General features: G+C 40.7%; 2 protein-coding genes across 3 annotated transcripts; both read left to right on the top strand.

Annotated features, from left to right (window-relative positions):
- Window positions 1-2031: 2031 nt before the first annotated feature.
- On the top strand, window positions 2032-9735 carry PCDHB5 (protocadherin beta 5). 2 transcript variants are annotated; one of them, XR_013556933.2, is made up of 2 exons: window positions 2032-5296; window positions 9659-9735. XR_013556933.2 is itself a non-coding variant. In XM_060628430.3 (1 exon), exon 1 carries the CDS (start codon window positions 2815-2817, stop codon window positions 5200-5202), a length of 2388 nt encoding a protein of 795 aa, XP_060484413.2. In that variant the 5' UTR covers window positions 2032-2814; the 3' UTR covers window positions 5203-5735. The 2 variants fall into 2 exon arrangements, 1 of the variants encoding a protein (XP_060484413.2); XM_060628430.3 differs by lacking the exon at window positions 9659-9735 and having other exon boundaries at window positions 2032-5735.
- A 15-nt stretch (window positions 9736-9750) lies between these two features.
- Window positions 9751-17430, top strand: LOC132676531 (protocadherin beta-6-like). The gene is given in 2 exon segments (XM_060628590.2): window positions 9751-17056; window positions 17058-17430. Coding segments are annotated over 2 exon segments (2466 nt in total). The 5' UTR covers window positions 9751-14755; the 3' UTR covers window positions 17223-17430.
- The last annotated feature ends 109 nt before the right edge of the window (window positions 17431-17539 follow it).

Raw genomic sequence — 17539 nt, 5'->3', positions numbered from 1 at the left:
CTTGATGATTAGGCTTAATAAATAAACTAGTTAGCAATTCCACTGGTTATAAGGTAGCATAAAATATAAATTGTATTTCTGATAGCAACAAAAATCCTAAAATTAAAAATCTTAAGTATAATTTACAATAGTGTAAAAAATATCAATTATCTAGAAACTAACAGAATATGTGTAAGACTTATATACTGAAAAACTATAAAATATTGAGAAAGGTTAAAGATCTAAATAAATAGAGGATATATAATTTTCAATAGTTGGAAGACTCAATGTTGGGAATATGTCAATTATCCCCAGTCTATAGATGGAATAAAATTCTAAACAAAATTTCAGCAGATTTCTTTGTAAAAATTGACAGGCCAAATCTAGAGATTATATAGAAATGCAAAGGGACAAGAAGAACCAAAACAATCTTGAAGAAAAAGAATGAAAGTGGAGGACTTATTTATTAAGTAATTTCTATACCTGACATGGGGCCTGAACTCACAACCCTGAGATCAAGAGTCACAAGCGTTTCTGACAGACCCAGCCAGATGCCCCAATAATAATGACTATTATAAAGCTATAGTAATTAAGAAAATATGGTATTGCAGGATAAATTAAGGGAAAAATGGAAAGAAGAGTCTTGAATAGACCTATGGTCACCTGATTTATAACAAAAATGACACTTCAAAAACAAAGGGGAATGAAACTTCTCAAAGGATAGTGCAAAATCTGGATATTTTTATGAAAAATGATGTAACCCTAACTTAATATGAAAAAAATTCTGGAATACTATAGCTCTAAATGTGAAAGGTAAAGCAATTGATTTTTCAAAAACGCCATACAAGAATATTTCCATGACCTTGAGATGTGCAAAGGTTTCAAGAGAACACAAAAAAGTGTTTTTTTAATGTTTATTTATTTTGAGAGAGAGAGTGAGTGCAGGAGCGGGGGGGGGGGGGGTGCAGAGAGAGAAGAGAGAATTCCAAGCAGACTCCATGCCCAGCATGGAGCCAGACTAGGGGCTCATTCCAACAGACCATGAGATCATGACCTGAACCAAAAACAAGAGTGGGATACTTAACTGATTGAGCCACCCCAAGAACACAAAAAGTCTTAAAACCATAAATTAAAAAATATTGATAAATTAGACTAAAAATAAGAAGTTTTGTTCATCAAAGATAGCACAAGAGAACTAAAATGCAAGCCATAGAGTAGGAGAAGATATTTGCCATACTTACTTCTGAAAAAGTGCTTATACTCAGAATATAATAAGGAACTTCTAAAGATTGATAAGAAAAAAAGGCAAATGCCCTAAATAGGTAGATAGATTAATTAATCAAGGAGTTGCTAATTAAAGTTACAATATGATATCACTACACACTCATCAGAGTGGTTAAAATTAAAAGACAATATCAAGTGTTGACAAGGACATGGAACAATTGAAACTGTCATTCTTTGCTGGTTTTCATGGAACCACATTTGTAAACTTTTGCAATATCTGTTAAAGCTAAATATATATTCATGTCTTATAACACAGAAGTCTAACTCGTAGGAATATATTCAACATAAATGCTCCCATAGACACTAAAAGACATGTTCAAGAATGTTCATAGCAGCACTATCCAAAATACCCTCAAACTGGAGCACCCAATCAATTGGAGAATAAACAAATAGTAGTACAGTCATACAATAGAATAATATAAAGCACTGAGAATAAAATTAATTAGGATAGTGTGTAACAGATGAATTTTACAAACATAATGTTGAGTAAAAGAAGCCAAACATAAAAGAGAAATACTCCATAAGTCCATTTGTATAAAAGTTAAAAAAAAAGAGGGGTGCCTGGGTAGGTCAGTCGGTTAAGCGAACGACTTCGGCTAAGGTCAAGATCTTGCGGTCCATGAGTTCGAGCCCTGCGTCGGGCTCTGTGCTGACTGCTCAGAGTCTGGAGCCTGTTTCAGATTCTGTGTCTCCCTCTCTCTCTGACCCTCCCCTGCTCATGCTCTGTCTCTCTCTGTCTCAAAAATAAACGTTAAAAAAAAGTTTAAAAAAAGAAACGAATCTATGATAATAGAAGTCAGAAGCATGCTTACATTTAGCAGGGAGGATGATGAGCACACAAAAACAGAAGGGGGCTTCAAGGGTTTTGGTAACAGTTTTAATTTAGGTTCTACTTATACAAGTGTGCTCACTTCATGAAAATGTATTGAGTTGTACACTTAGAATGTGTACCCTTTTCTGATATATATTTCAAAATAGTGACTTTTTAAAAATTGTAAACTTTTGTAAACATCAGTTATCACTTATTTCTTAAATATAATCAAACCCACAAGAGAAAGTTTCTTCTCAAAATGTATTTTATGAGGAACACTAATATATCATTTCAGTTTGTTCTGAAAAGTGTTCTTTTACTGAAAGCTAACCCAACAGATATTTCTTTAGAACTTCCACTACTTAAGAACTGGAGAAACGATCGGGCGGACTTCTGTGACTTAAAAGGACATTGGTATGACAACAGTTATAATTTGGAATGAAATGACAAATACTACATGCAATAGTAAATAAGGACGCCTGGTGGCGCTGCAGGCTAGGAGTATGAATGAAAAGCTCTGTGACTATGCCGGACGCCATTAAGCTGGGACTCAGAATAATGAATGCTTCCTGAAAGACGGAAGTATTTTAGATAAGATCTAGGGGCAGATGTCTTCAGAGAGGACATCATTCTAGGGCGAGTCAGTCAGAAAGATCTAATTCAAGGTTATTTAACCAAATCATCTGGGTCGACCGTATACAGAGGTGAAGAAACTGCACCACATGAATTTGGTCTGAACAATGGAGACAGCGCTAGCAAAAACGCCACAGAAAAGGCAAGTTCTCTTTCTTGCTATATTGATGCTTTTGTGGGAGGCTGGCTGTGACTCAATTAGGTATTCCATTCCAGAAGAAACAGAAAGTGGCTCCTTTGTGGCCAACCTGGCAAAGGACCTGGGGCTCAGGGTGGGGGAACTAGCTACTCGAGGCGCGCGAATCCATTACAAAGGAAACAAACAGCTCTTGGAACTGGATGTAGAAACCGGGAATTTGCTGCTATATGAAAAACTAGACCGGGAGGTGCTGTGCGGAGTGACAGATCCCTGTATACTGTACTTCCAGTTATTACTGGAAAACCCAGTGCAGTTTTTTCAGGCTGATCTGCAGCTCACAGATATAAATGACCATTCCCCAGAGTTCCTAGACAAGGAAATGCTCCTCAAAATCCCAGAAAGCGTTCAGCCTGGGACTGTATTTCCTTTGAAAATAGCTCAGGACTTTGACATAGGTAGCAACACTGTTCAGAACTACACAATCAGCCCCAACTCCCATTTTCATGTTGTCACTCATAATCGCGGAGATGGCAGAAAATACCCAGAGCTCATGCTGGACAAATCGCTGGACCGGGAGGAGCAGTCTGAACTCAGTTTAACCCTTACGGCGCTGGATGGTGGGGATCCACCTAGGTCCGGGACCACTGCAGTCCGTATTGAAGTCGTGGACATCAATGATAATGCCCCTGCGTTTTTACAGTCGCTCTATGAGGTACAGGTCCCGGAGAACAGCCCCCCAAACTCCTTAGTTGTCGTTGTCTCTGCCCAAGATTTAGATGCAGGAACATATGGGAATGTACGCTACACTCTATTCCAAGGCAATCAAGTTATTCAACCATTTGTAGTAGACGAAATAACAGGAGAAATTCATCTGAAAAAGGCATTGGATTTCGAGGCAACTCGATACTATAACGTGGAAATCGCAGGCACAGACGGTGGGGGCCTTTCAGGAAAATGCACTGTAGCTATAGAAGTTGTGGATGTGAATGACAACGCCCCCGAACTGACCATGTCAACGCTCACAAGCACAACCCCAGAAAACTCCCCAGAGACTGTAGTTGCTGTTTTCAGTGTTTCTGATCCAGACTCCGGGGACAACGGTAGGATGGTTTGCTCCATCCAGAACGATCTTCCCTTTCTCTTGAAACCCACATTCAAGAACTTTTACACCCTAGTTACAGAAAAGCCACTGGACAGAGAAAGCCAAGTCGAGTACAACATCACCATCACCGTCACCGACTTGGGGACCCCCAGGCTGAAAACGCAGCACAACATAACCGTGACGGTCTCCGACGTCAACGACAACGCCCCCGCCTTCAGCCAAACCACCTACACCCTGCGCGTCCGCGAGAACAACAGCCCCGCCCTGCACATCGGCAGCGTGAGCGCCACGGACAGGGACTCGGGCGCCAACGCCCAGGTCACCTACTCGCTGCTGCCGCCCGCGGACCCGCAGCTGCCCCTGGCCTCCCTGGTGTCCATCAACGCGGACAACGGGCAGCTGTTCGCGCTCAGGTCCCTGGATTACGAGGCGCTGCAGGCGTTCGAGTTCGGCGTGCGCGCGGCCGACCGCGGCTCGCCCGCGCTCAGCAGCCAGGCGCGGGTGCGCGTGCTGGTGCTGGACGACAACGACAACGCGCCCTTCGTGCTGTACCCGCCGCAGAACGGCTCTGCGCCCTGCACCGAGCTGGTGCCCAGGGCGGCCGAGGCGGGCTACCTGGTGACCAAGGTGGTGGCGGTGGACGGCGACTCGGGCCAGAACGCCTGGCTGTCGTACCAGCTGCTCAAGGCCACGGAGCCCGGGCTGTTCGGCGTGTGGGCGCACAACGGCGAGGTGCGCACGGGCCGGCTGCTGAGCGAGCGCGACGCCGTCAAGCACAGGCTGGTGGTGCTGGTCAAGGACAATGGCGAGCCGCCGCGCTCGGCCAGCGTCACGCTGCACGTGCTGCTGGTGGACGGCTTCTCGCAGCCCTACCTGCCGCTCCCGGAGGTGGCGGCGGCCGAGGCGCGGGCCGACCCGCTCACCGTCTACTTGGTCGTGGCCTTGGCGTCCGTGTCGTCGCTCTTCCTGTTCTCGGTGCTGGTGTTCGTGGCGGTGCGGCTGTGCAGGCGGAGCCGGGCGGCGTCTGCGGGTCGCTGCTCGGGGCCCGAGGGCCACTTTCCGGGCCACCTGGTGGACGTCAGCGGCGCGGGGACGCTGTCCCAGAGCTACCAGTATGAGGTGTGTCTTCGGGGAGGCTCGGAGACTAATGAGTTCAAGTTCTTGAAGCCGATTATCCCGAACTTCCCTCCCCAGGGCATTGGAAAGGAAATGGAGGAAAACGCCACCTTCCGGAATAGCTTTGGATTCAATTAGGGATCTGATCACAATGCCGTGAGTTTTGTCATTTATCTCTAATTTCCCCAAATACCGAGTTTGAGAGCGTCATGGAGAAAAATCCCACCTTCAGGTATGATTTCCCTGAATTTATCCTTTTCAACTTTATCTTGCCCAATTTTAGGAAAACTGAATTCTCTGTCACTGCATCTATGTATACACAGTGCCATCCCAAATCTATGCATGCTGTTGACTTTCCTAAAATGTTTGCTTTTGATGGTATTTGTCAGGATAAGCTGTCTTAATGAAATCAAATACTGTTTTTCTCTGTATTCTGTCCATTCTGTTTCATCACACTGTTTTTGATGCTAAATAGCAAAAATAAAAAGGTTTTACATAATTTTATTTTGTTTTCAAAGGAATACATGCAAATGATAATGAATGTAATATGTGAGAAAACTTGACAAAAAGCAACAATGTTCTAACTACTCTTCTTTCCTAGCTTTCATCCATACTGGCAAACATTTTTTAAACAATTTTTATTGAATTATACATACAGAAAAGGGAACGAATCATAATTTCAATGTGTTTTCAGAAAGTTAACATACTTGGGACCAGCATCTTGGTGGTTAGTAATGAAACGTTACTAACATTTCAGGTGCCACACAAATTACCCCTTAAAGTCACTACCAGCCCAAGTATAACAATATCCTGACTTCCAATACTATGATTTACTTTTGCCTGTTTTGAATTTATATAATTGGAATAGTAGAGTATAAACTGCTTTGTGTCTGGCTGATTTCACTCAACATTATGTTTATGATATTTGTCCATGACAATGCTTTTAATTTTAGTTTTTCATTCTCATTGCTGTATAGTATTCCACTGTATGAATATTTTACAATTTATGACCCATCCCACTATAGACGGATATTTGGGTTGGTGCACAGTTTGCCTGTTTGAATAGTACTACTTTGAACATTCTCATACACGTCCTTTGGCAAACATGTATATGCATTTCTGTTGGTATATACCTAGGGGTGAAATTGCTGCTCATTTAGTAAGTACATGTTCCCTTTTTGTAGATTCTTCCAAATAGTTTCCAAAGTGGTTGTACCAGTTTACACTGCTCTCAGTACTGTCTGGATGTACCAGTTCCTCCATATTTTTGCCAACACTTTCATTTTATCCCATTGGAAAGTACCTTTAAACCTTTTATTTCTAGTCCTTCTTATATTCTTTTTTTATTACTAAAGAATATGTTTGTAACCTTTTCATAAAGTCTAAACAATTTCCTTAATTTTCTGCTACTGTTGTCTAGTACCTAGCACACTTAAAACTTCTCTCATTCATCCTTTACATAGAGCTCTGTCACTATTTTCCGGTACTTCCCTGAACAAGCTGAAACCCTCCACTTATTGTTCATAACAACAGTTCCTTTCATTTACTTGTCTGACAGAAAAAATACAATTCTTATTTTTTTCTCTTACTTCTTTCTCCCTTACACTTTACAACCTCTGTCAAATTAACTTACACTTTTATATAGTCCAGATTGATGACATTTTTACTCTATAACCATAGCTAAGAATAGAATTCCCCCTTTTGTCTGTATATCTGTTGTAGAATCTGAAATCAATATTAAAAATTCACTTTTAGGGGCGCCTGGGTGGCGCAGTCGGTTAAGCGTCCGACTTCAGCCAGGTCACGATCTCACGGTCCGTGAGTTCGAGCCCCGCGTCAGGCTCTGGGCTGATGGCTCAGAGCCTGGAGCCTGTTTCCGATTCTGTGTCTCCCTCTCTCTCTGTCCCTCCCCCATTCATGCTCTGTCTCTCTCTGTCCCAAAAAATAAAATAAACGTTGAAAAAAAAATTCACTTTTAATGACCATTATATTATGAATGCCCTGTACCCAAAGATCACAAGGACACACTGGATCAGAACAAAGCTGAGTTTATTGACTTGTAACAAGGGAGACTGCACGTTCTGGGAAAGCTTTGGTCACCTTAGTAATAGCTCCTTAAAAAAGTATAAGGCTTTTGTTTGGTAGTTTTGCATAGGGCTCAAGGAAGTAGCCCTGGACTGGATGCTTCCAGTGAATGGGAGTAATTCTATTATAGGGTATCTTATTGAATTGTATTCAGGAAATGAGAAGAACAAAGGGAGGTTAAAATGTAATTTTTTTTTAAAAACCAGCATTCAATCATAATCAGCCAGGACAGAGTACTCTGGGCATTGTTTTGGTTTATACAACGTTCTTGTTTTTGACTGTGCTCAAGCATGATCATGATGTCATCTTATTGCAGTTTTGTTCCATCTGATCACAATCCCTCTTTAATGATGTTGTTCTGTGAAGTTGTTTATATTCAACAGGAGATCATGGCCTATTTGTGAGTGCCACGCCAATTCCTATGTATAAGAGACTGATTTTCTTAAAATATTCATTGCACTATAAAATTCCTAGAAGAAAGCATAGGAGAAAAGCTTCATGACATTGAATTTGGTGGTGATTTCTTGGCTTTCACACCAGAAGCACATGGAACAAAGCGAAAATAGACCAATGAGACTACATCAAACTTAAAAAATTTTGTGCACCAAAGAACACCATCAACAGTGAAAAGGCAACCTATGGAATGGGAGAAAATATTTGCAAATACTATATCTGATATGGGGTTAATGTCCATAATATTTAAGAACTCCTACAACCCAACAAAAACAAAAAAATCAAATAACCTGATTAAAAAATGAGCAAAGGACTTAGATATTTCTCCAGAGATGATATGCAGATGACCAACAAACATATGAAAAAATGTTCAACATCACTAATCATCAGAGAAATGGAAATCCAAACCACAATGTAGTGTCACCCTACACACATTAGGACGACTGCTATCAAAAAAAAAAAAAACAAACCAGAAAATAGCAAGTGTTCAAAAGGATGTGGAGAAACTATTCCCTCCGTGCACTGTTGGTGAGATTGTAGAATGGTGCAACTGCTATAAAAACAGTATGAAGTCTTCTCAAAAAAGTGTAAAAGAGAACTTCTATATGATCTGGCAATCCCATATCTGGGTATATACCTAAAGGAATTGAAAGTAGGGTCTCAAAGATATTTGTGCACCCATGTTCATAGCAGCAGTATTCACAACTGGCCAGAGATGGAACCAACCCAAATACCCATGTATGGAATCTTAAAAAAGGAAGGGAAGCCTATCACATGCTACAACATGGATGAACTTTGAGGGCATTATTCTAAGTGAAAGAAGATAGTCACAAAAAGGCAAATACAGTATGATTCCACTTATATGATGTATCCAAGGTTGTTAAATTCATACAAACAGAAAGTAGAATGGTGCCTACCAGGGACTGGGGGAGGAGGAAAAGGAGAGTTTTTGTTTGATGGGTATAGAGTTTCAGATTTGCAAAATGGAAACGTTCTGGAGATCTGCTTCCCAACAATGTGAATGTACTTAACACTATGGAACTGTATACCTCAAAATGGTTATGATGGTAAATTTTGTGTTACATTTTTTAACCGCAGTAAAATACATTGCTCATTGCAGAGCCATATTACTTAAGGACTGTATTTTCTGCTCCTTTGATCTACTGTTGTGTTTCCTGTGCCATTGAAAATACAGTGTTCGTAGAATCAAGATAAAATAAATTCACCATTTTATTTTATTTTACTTTAGGTTACTTTTTCTTTTTTAGAGAGAGAGCACAGAAGTGGGGGACAGAGGCACAGGGAGAGAGAGGGAGAGGGGGGGGATCCCAAGCAGGCTCCATGCTTAGCACAGAGCCTGATGTGGGGCTTGATCCCACAACCCTGGGATCATGACCTGAACAGAAATCAAGAGTCAGATTTAGCCAACTGAGCCACCCAGGTGCTACAGATTCACCATTTTAGACTCCATCAGTTGGCTTTACCATATCTTCAAATATTTCTAAATAATTCAGGTTCCCATAACTCTTGCCCGAAGCTCTCTTTCTGCTTCTGTCTAGACTAAATGATCTCTAAATGTGTACAAAACTATCATCTTGTTTTTATACCTCTCCTAGTTAAGCCCATTGTTTGATAGATTACTTATCTCCTATTTTTAAAGCCCTCTCTGTGCTACAGTATATCCTCAAGTGGATTCCTAAGAGAGGGCACATGAAAAATAAACACTGTCTCTGCATGTCTGAAAATGCATTTAGTTTTCTTTTACACTTAATTGATGTGCTATATAGCATATATGTCATTTAATGTCCGAAAAATTCTAAAAATTCCTGCCTTTTCATATCTGGGATCATTTCATCTCTACTATTATTTCCTTAATAACTGTATTCCTAACTTTATTTTTTTCTGAGCCTTGTGTTTTGTCAGATATTGAACATTCTCAATAATATCTCTAGTTTCTTATATTTCTCCTTTATTTTACATCTTTGGTTTTTCCTCTCCATCCTCTTTTAAAGTGAGTCCCTCACTTTATTTTGAGCATTTCTGTTTCTTCCCCTAGGAGAAGTGTTGATATTTGTTGCTACAGGATGCAGGGATATCCTGGCAACTTCACAGCAGAAGAGTGACATGCTGAAAACGGGAAAAACCTCATGACGTCAAATCTGGTAATCCACACCAAATTTCTGAAAACTAAAGAGAAGGAAAAAATCTTGATGGCAGTGACAGTAGATTTCTCACCAAAAACCATGGGAGTCAGAAACAAGTGACACATATTTTTCAAGTGCTGAAAGAAAAGAAATGTTAAAAGAATCATATATCCAGTGAAAATATCTTTCAGGAAGAGAATTTGTTGCCAGTAGACCTACCCTAAAAGACTGGCTGACGGAAGTTCTCCAAACAGAAAGGAATCAATTAAAAAAAGAATCTTGGAACATCAGGAAAGAAGAACACAGTAAATAAAAATACGGTTAAATGCCATAGACATTGCTTCTCCTCTTGAGTTTTCTAAATTATGTTTGATGGTTGAATCCCAAATTATATATGATTATGTCTGATTAGTTCTAAGTATATATTGAAGAAATACTTAAGACAGCTTTAAATGGGGGAGGTTAAAGGGAGGTAAGTTTTCTACCCTTCTCTTGAACTGGTAAAATGACATACCAGTAAACTGTAATAAGTTAAGTATGGAGCAACTACTATAAAAGCTATACAGTGTGATACACCAAAAAACGCTATAGATAAATCAAAGTGGAATTCTAAAAAAGTGTTCTAATAAACTACAAAAAAGGCAGGAAAAAGAAAACAGAAACAAAAATCAGAACAAATATAAAAGAAAAAATAAAATGTCAGGCTTAGGCTCTAATATATCAGTAATTACATTTAAGGTAAATGGTCTAACATATCAGTAATTACATTTAATGCAAATGGTCTGAACACACCAATCAATACAAAGAGATTGATATCATGTGTTTAAAAATGACCAACTGTATGCTGTCTACAAGAAACTTCACTTCAAATATGATATAGGCAAGTTGAATGTAAAAAGATGGAAAACATATTATGCAAATATTGATAAAAATGTATTAGGAGTGGCCATACTAATGTCAGATAAGGTGACATCAGAGGAAAGAAAATGACCAGAGACAGAGTAGGACATTAGGTAATGATAAAAGAGGACAGAGCATTCCTAAATACGTATACATATTTACAAACAACAAAGGCACAAAATACGTGAAGCAAAAACTGACAAAACTGAAAGGAGAAATAGATCTACAATAAAAGTTGGATACTTCAATACAGAAAATCAGCAAGAACACAGAACCGAACAACACCCTCAACAGGATGGATCTAATCCATATTTACAGAACACCTAGCCAAAAATACCAGAATACACATTCTTTTCAAATGCTTCCCAAAAGTATGCAAGATAGACTGTGTAAACAAGGCCATACACAAACTTCAATCAATTTAAAAGAATTGAAATCATACAGTGTGGGTTCTCCATTCACAATAGAATCAAACTAAAAAATCAAACATAAAGTAACGGGAAAATCTTCAAATGCTTGAAAACGAAACATTTCTAATTAATCCATGGATCAAAGGCAAAGTCTCAAGGAATATAAAAAATACATCAAGCTTAGCTAAAAATGAAAAGACAACAAATTAAAATTTATAAGACACAGCTAAAGCAGTGCAGAGGGACATTTATAGCACTAAATGCATATTAGAAAAGAGGAAGGGGCTCCTGGGTGGCTCACTCGGTTAAGCGTCTTGACTCTTGATTTCAGCTCAGATCATGATCTCACAGTTCGTTTATTGAGTTCCAGCCCTGCGTGGGACTCATCACTGATGGTGTGGAGCCTGTCTGGGATTCTTTTTCTCTCCTTCTCTTTCTGCCCTGCCTCTGTGCACATGTGATGTTTCTCTCTCTCTCTCTAAAACTTAAAAAAATTTTTTAAAGAAAAGAGGAAAAGTCCCAATCATCTAATCTCCCACCTCCAGAATCTAGAAAAATAAGAGAAAAATAACCCAAAGCAAGCAGGAGAAGCAGGAGGAAGAAAATAGTATAAATAATAGAAGAAACCAATTAAATTCCAAATAAAAATAATAGAGAAAATCAATGAAATAAAAAGTTGATTCTTTGAAAAAATAAAACTGACAGATATCTAACAAGGAAGTCTTCTTCCCCAAACATTTGAGATTTCAAATGTGTTTAGCATCAATTCCTTTATGTTTTCAGACTTTTATGCATCATTTCTTTCTCCCATCAATTGAGAGGGTTCTTTAAGTGATTGCTTACATGTCTCCATCTTTGCCCTGAGTCATTGTTTTTTCTTGCATATAGTTAAATGAGATTTTAAGAGATTTATAACAAAATTAAAGAGTTCTAAGATGAACCATGAGGGTTGGTCTTTATCTTTCATTTTTAGTAAACTTGAAGAATTTTTAAAATGTATAATGGAATGAAAGGAAAACAAACATTTGTAGCATAAAAATGGAAATCAGCTTGATCAGCTATGCAATAATTATAAGCTAACTAAATAAAATTAAGTTTAATATACTTTATAATGTTTCATCAAAGTATTATTTCAGCTCTTTGATAATAATCAGTTAATCTTAATGATCTGTCACTTCACATAAGCATACACGAACATAATAAGTATTGGTATGAGTATTGGAAATGGTGTTTTTTTACATTGTTTCCCTTTACATGTTGTGTCTAGAGGAAACCAAGGTTTTGCCACCTAATTATTAAAAATAAGCTGGAATATGAGTAAGAAGGTTCCCAATGAATGAAGGAAACCTTCTATATCTTGAAAGAGTTGTGGGTTACATGGATGGATCCATTGTTAAAATGGCACAGTTAAGATTGGTGCATTTGAATTTGTGTAAATGTTACCTTAAAACAACTATACAAAAATAAACATTGACTGGGAGGCGGAGGGTGGAGGGAAAGATATAGATGAAGCAAGACAAGATGTTTTGAAGCTGGGTGATGTGTACATGGAAGTTATGCTGTTTGCCTTGTATGTACTGAACTTGTTCCACAATAAATGCTAATGAGTTATTACTTGTGAGACAAGTTGATAAATGTCAATTCAATTCTACTCTAGCAAAGCAAAACAAAAGAGAGTAAAACAGAGACGCATTCTCCTGAAAGAATCTAAAGTAATCCATTTCCATAAAAAGGCAGTTTCTTCACATACCAACTGACACCCTTGGAGGATACATTAAGATATTCTGTTCTTCTTTCTATAATAAAAAGCAATGTTCTACAAGATATTTCAGTGATCTAAACTGAGTTCTACAAATGCTTTGCTGCTAGTAAAATTTGCTTTAAAATGAAAAATTATTCAGTAAGCTATCTGTGAAGATGTGTGGTGGTGCTGCAGGTCAAGAGAGTAAATAAAGGACTGCACAGATGTCAGGGATGCTGTTAAGCTGGAATCAGAATATCCACTGAAGGAAGGAAATCTTTAGGGTTGGACTAGAAATAGCTCTGTTTCAAAGAAGAAACTACACCCATATAATGTGTTTATGGTTGTTGGTTTTACTTCATCAGTTTATTTTGTCATTCATACCCTCAAGGAAATCTATTCTCAGTAACATTTATCAAGTGAACCATAGAGACTGGTCACCATAATCTTATTTTTTTATCCTTCTGGATAGATAGAGTGCTTTTTAAGTACAAAATTATTTCATATGGTCAGAGTTTAGATTTTATTTAGCTTTACTTATTTTACCTAGAGTTGAAACATTTTGAAAAAGATCCTCAGTTTTAATCTTTCATCATTTTGGCTCTTACCTGAAGTGAAGTTTGGTTGAACTCAGTTGATTTAATCTCTCAATATATATGAAATCAATCTGAAATGAAATTATGCTTGGCGCATTTTGTGTTGTTATATGTGCACTGACCCAGTTCATGTATTTTCAGGATGTTTAAAGACATGTTTTCCTATTAATCTGAACAGAAACTGAGGAGATAGAAATGGGTAAAGCCATGATGAACCATCATTGAATTCTGTGGAATCCACTCAAGTGTAATTCACCTTTCACATTACCTTATTTGATGTTTATTTATAGAAACTCATGTCATCTTTGTTGTGGGAGGGTGGTAGAGGTGAATGTTTATTTTCTGCATTGCATTATGTCCTTACAACAGGATAATATATTTGGGCCTCGATTAATTACTATAGGAGTTAAATTTGATTTAAAAATTACAATAATATAAACAATCCTAATAAAAATCATGACCAATTCTACCTGTACAAAATGAAGTAAAATCCCAAGATGTGTACTCATGACAGACAATTGATTGTTGCTATTTCCTCTTTTAAATAATTGAATTGATTAGATACTTCTATCTTAAGTATTTCTTGGCCTCAGTTTTCCTTCTAATAGCCTAATTCTTTCCTTTATTTTGCAGGTATAAGCACAAAATAAAGTAGGTCTGTTGTTTATGTCATTTTATGAGCCATATAACTTAGAGAAATAGTTTTTTTATTTTATAATTGGTGTTGCTAACCAACATTTACATTTTGTAGTTTATTGATTTGTTTGTTGGGACAAATAATGTACATTTTGAATTCACAAATCACACTATTCGTCAGAGATAAATTTCATTGCCAAAGAATACAAGATGATTATAGTAAATTTACATTACTTGGGGTAGTGATTTTTAAACGTTAGTATGCATGAGAATCACTTAAAGACAAAGATTGAAGTGCAGATTTCAGTTAGCACCCCCAGAGAATTTGATTCAAGATCTAGAGGGAAGACTAGGAGTTGACTTTGAAAAAAAAACAACCCAAGACTCCCAAGTAATTATTTATGCATATGGTTCACACACTATGGTTTGAGAAACACTGCATCCACCTCAAAGTCTTTATAACGCTCAGATTTGGGGAATAGTATTGCCTGTATGTTATCATATTGAAGTTATCAATTTGAACGCGTGGTGGCAGTGCAGGCTAAGAGAGTGAATAAAGCTCTGCAGATTCGGAGGACTCCATTTTATTCAGAGACCCCCTCTCCCCTCAAATATAGGACACATTTACAGCTAGAGCAAAGTTAGAAGTATTCAGGAAGGCAGTCGTCACCAGAGAAGTTATAAGACAAATTCGAAATTCAACAGCAAAGAGATTACGGAGGGTAGATGATGGACGTGGTGATTGGGACTGGAAAAGGATTTTTTCCTCTGGAATCAGACCTAATAGAAATGGCGCAAACAAAAGTACATCGCAAGAAAAGGCAAGTGACTATCCTCATTATATGGATGATTTTGTGGGAAGTGGGTTCAGAATCGATTCAATATTCTGTACTGGAGGAGACAGAAAGTGGCACCTTTGTGGCCAATTTGACAAAGGATCTGGGACTCAAGAGAGGAGAGCTGGCTGAGCGGGGTGCTCAGGTCGTTTTCAAGGGGAACAGACAGCATTTGCAGCTTGACCCACAGACTTATGATTTGCTGCTAAATGAGAAACTGGACCGGGAAGAGCTGTGCGGTTCCACTGAGCCCTGTGTGCTACCTTTCCAAGTATTACTGGAAAATCCCTTGCAGTTTTTTCAGGCTGCTTTACGAGTCAGAGATATAAATGACCACGCCCCAGAGTTCCCAACCAGAGAAATGCTACTAAAAATATCAGAAATTACTACACCAGGAAAGCTATTTCCTTTGAAAATGGCACAGGATTTAGACGCTGGTAGCAACGGTCTTCAGAGCTACATAATCAGCTCCAATCCTCATTTCCACGTTCTCACTCGCATTCGCAGCGACGGCAGGAAGTTCCCGGAGCTGGTGCTAGACAAAGCCTTGGACCGGGAGGAGCAGCCCGAGCTTAGGCTTACCCTCACAGCACTGGATGGTGGGTCTCCGCCGCGTTCTGGAACCACGGAGATTCAGATACTGGTCTTGGACATCAATGACAACGCCCCCGAGTTTGCTCAGGAGCAATATGAGGCGCAAATCCCTGAAAACAATTCCCTGGGCTCTCTGATTATCACCGTCTCAGCGAGGGATTTAGATGCTGGATCTTTTGGGGAAGTATCTTACGCCCTATTTCAGGTAGATGACATTAATCAGCCCTTCGAAATAAACGCAATTACAGGCGAAATTCGACTGAGAAAGACTTTGGATTTTGAGGAATTTCAATCTTACCATGTGGATATTGAGGCTACAGATGGCGGGGGACTATCAGGAAAATGCTCTTTGGTCATCAAGGTTCTGGACGTAAATGACAACACTCCTGAATTGACCATGTCCTCACTCACCAGTCCCATTCCCGAAAACCTGCCAGACATCATAGTGGCAGTTTTCAGTGTATCAGATGCAGATTCTGGACAAAATCAACAGATTGTTTGCTCTATAGATGACAATCTCCCCTTTCTTCTAAGACCATCAGTGGAGAATTTCTACACATTGGTAACTGAAGGAGCGCTGGATAGAGAGAGCCAGGCCGAGTACAACATCACCATCACCGTCACCGACTTGGGGACCCCCAGGCTGAAAACGCAGCACAACATAACCGTGACGGTCTCCGACGTCAACGACAACGCCCCCGCCTTCAGCCAAACCACCTACACCCTGCGCGTCCGCGAGAACAACAGCCCCGCCCTGCACATCGGCAGCGTGAGCGCCACGGACAGGGACTCGGGCGCCAACGCCCAGGTCACCTACTCGCTGCTGCCGCCCGCGGACCCGCAGCTGCCCCTGGCCTCCCTGGTGTCCATCAACGCGGACAACGGGCAGCTGTTCGCGCTCAGGTCCCTGGATTACGAGGCGCTGCAGGCGTTCGAGTTCGGCGTGCGCGCGGCCGACCGCGGCTCGCCCGCGCTCAGCAGCCAGGCGCGGGTGCGCGTGCTGGTGCTGGACGACAACGACAACGCGCCCTTCGTGCTGTACCCGCCGCAGAACGGCTCTGCGCCCTGCACCGAGCTGGTGCCCAGGGCGGCCGAGGCGGGCTACCTGGTGACCAAGGTGGTGGCGGTGGACGGCGACTCGGGCCAGAACGCCTGGCTGTCGTACCAGCTGCTCAAGGCCACGGAGCCCGGGCTGTTCGGCGTGTGGGCGCACAACGGCGAGGTGCGCACGGGCCGGCTGCTGAGCGAGCGCGACGCCGTCAAGCACAGGCTGGTGGTGCTGGTCAAGGACAATGGCGAGCCGCCGCGCTCGGCCAGCGTCACGCTGCACGTGCTGCTGGTGGACGGCTTCTCGCAGCCCTACCTGCCGCTCCCGGAGGTGGCGGCGGCCGAGGCGCAGGCCGACCCGCTCACCGTCTACTTGGTCGTGGCCTTGGCGTCCGTGTCGTCGCTCTTCCTGTTCTCGGTGCTGGTGTTCGTGGCGGTGCGGCTGTGCAGGCGGAGCCGGGCGGCGTCTGCGGGTCGCTGCTCGGGGCCCGAGGGCCACTTTCCGGGCCACCTGGTGGAGGGCCACTTTCCCGGCCACCCCGGGACACGCGGGGACGCTGTCCCAGAGCTACCAGTATGAGGTGTGTCTGCGGGGAGGCTCGGGGACTAGTGAGTTCAAGTTCTTGAAGCCGATTATCCCGAACTTCCCTCCCCAGGGCATTGGAAAGGAAATGGAGGAAAGCCCCACGGTTCGGGATAGTTTCTTATTCAGTTAAGTATTCTATTCAGCTCTTTTGAAAATCTCTTTTAACTCAAAGTTACATGTTATTGATGGTCCGATTTTAATTATTTACGACACGTCCTTAGATTGAGAAAAAATCAGATACTGAGTATACACAGTATTTTCCCTATGCTATGGTTAGTAGATTTTTGTTTCTCTCAACTATTTTGACAGTCTGAATAAAAAGTAAATTTTTATTTGAATACTTTAAAATTTTTGAAACTCACTCTATTCATTTTACAAAAATTGTAATGCAAAGTCCTTAAGTAGGATTGTATATCTATTAGTGACAATGGTCATCACTATAGCTAT

Source organism: Panthera onca, chromosome A1 (genome assembly GCF_046562875.1).
Source record: "Panthera onca isolate mPanOnc1 chromosome A1, mPanOnc1 haplotype 2, whole genome shotgun sequence".
In the NCBI taxonomy this organism is placed as follows: Eukaryota; Metazoa; Chordata; class Mammalia; order Carnivora; family Felidae; genus Panthera; species Panthera onca.
The sequence above is the reverse complement of the archived record's forward strand: the minus strand, read 5'-3'. Positions and strand labels throughout refer to the sequence as shown.

Bases quoted from the DNA above. Each gene is read 5' to 3' on its own strand.
- PCDHB5 (XM_060628430.3), top strand. From the start codon at position 2,815: ATGGAGACAGCGCTAGCAAAAACGCCACAGAAAAGGCAAGTTCTCTTT.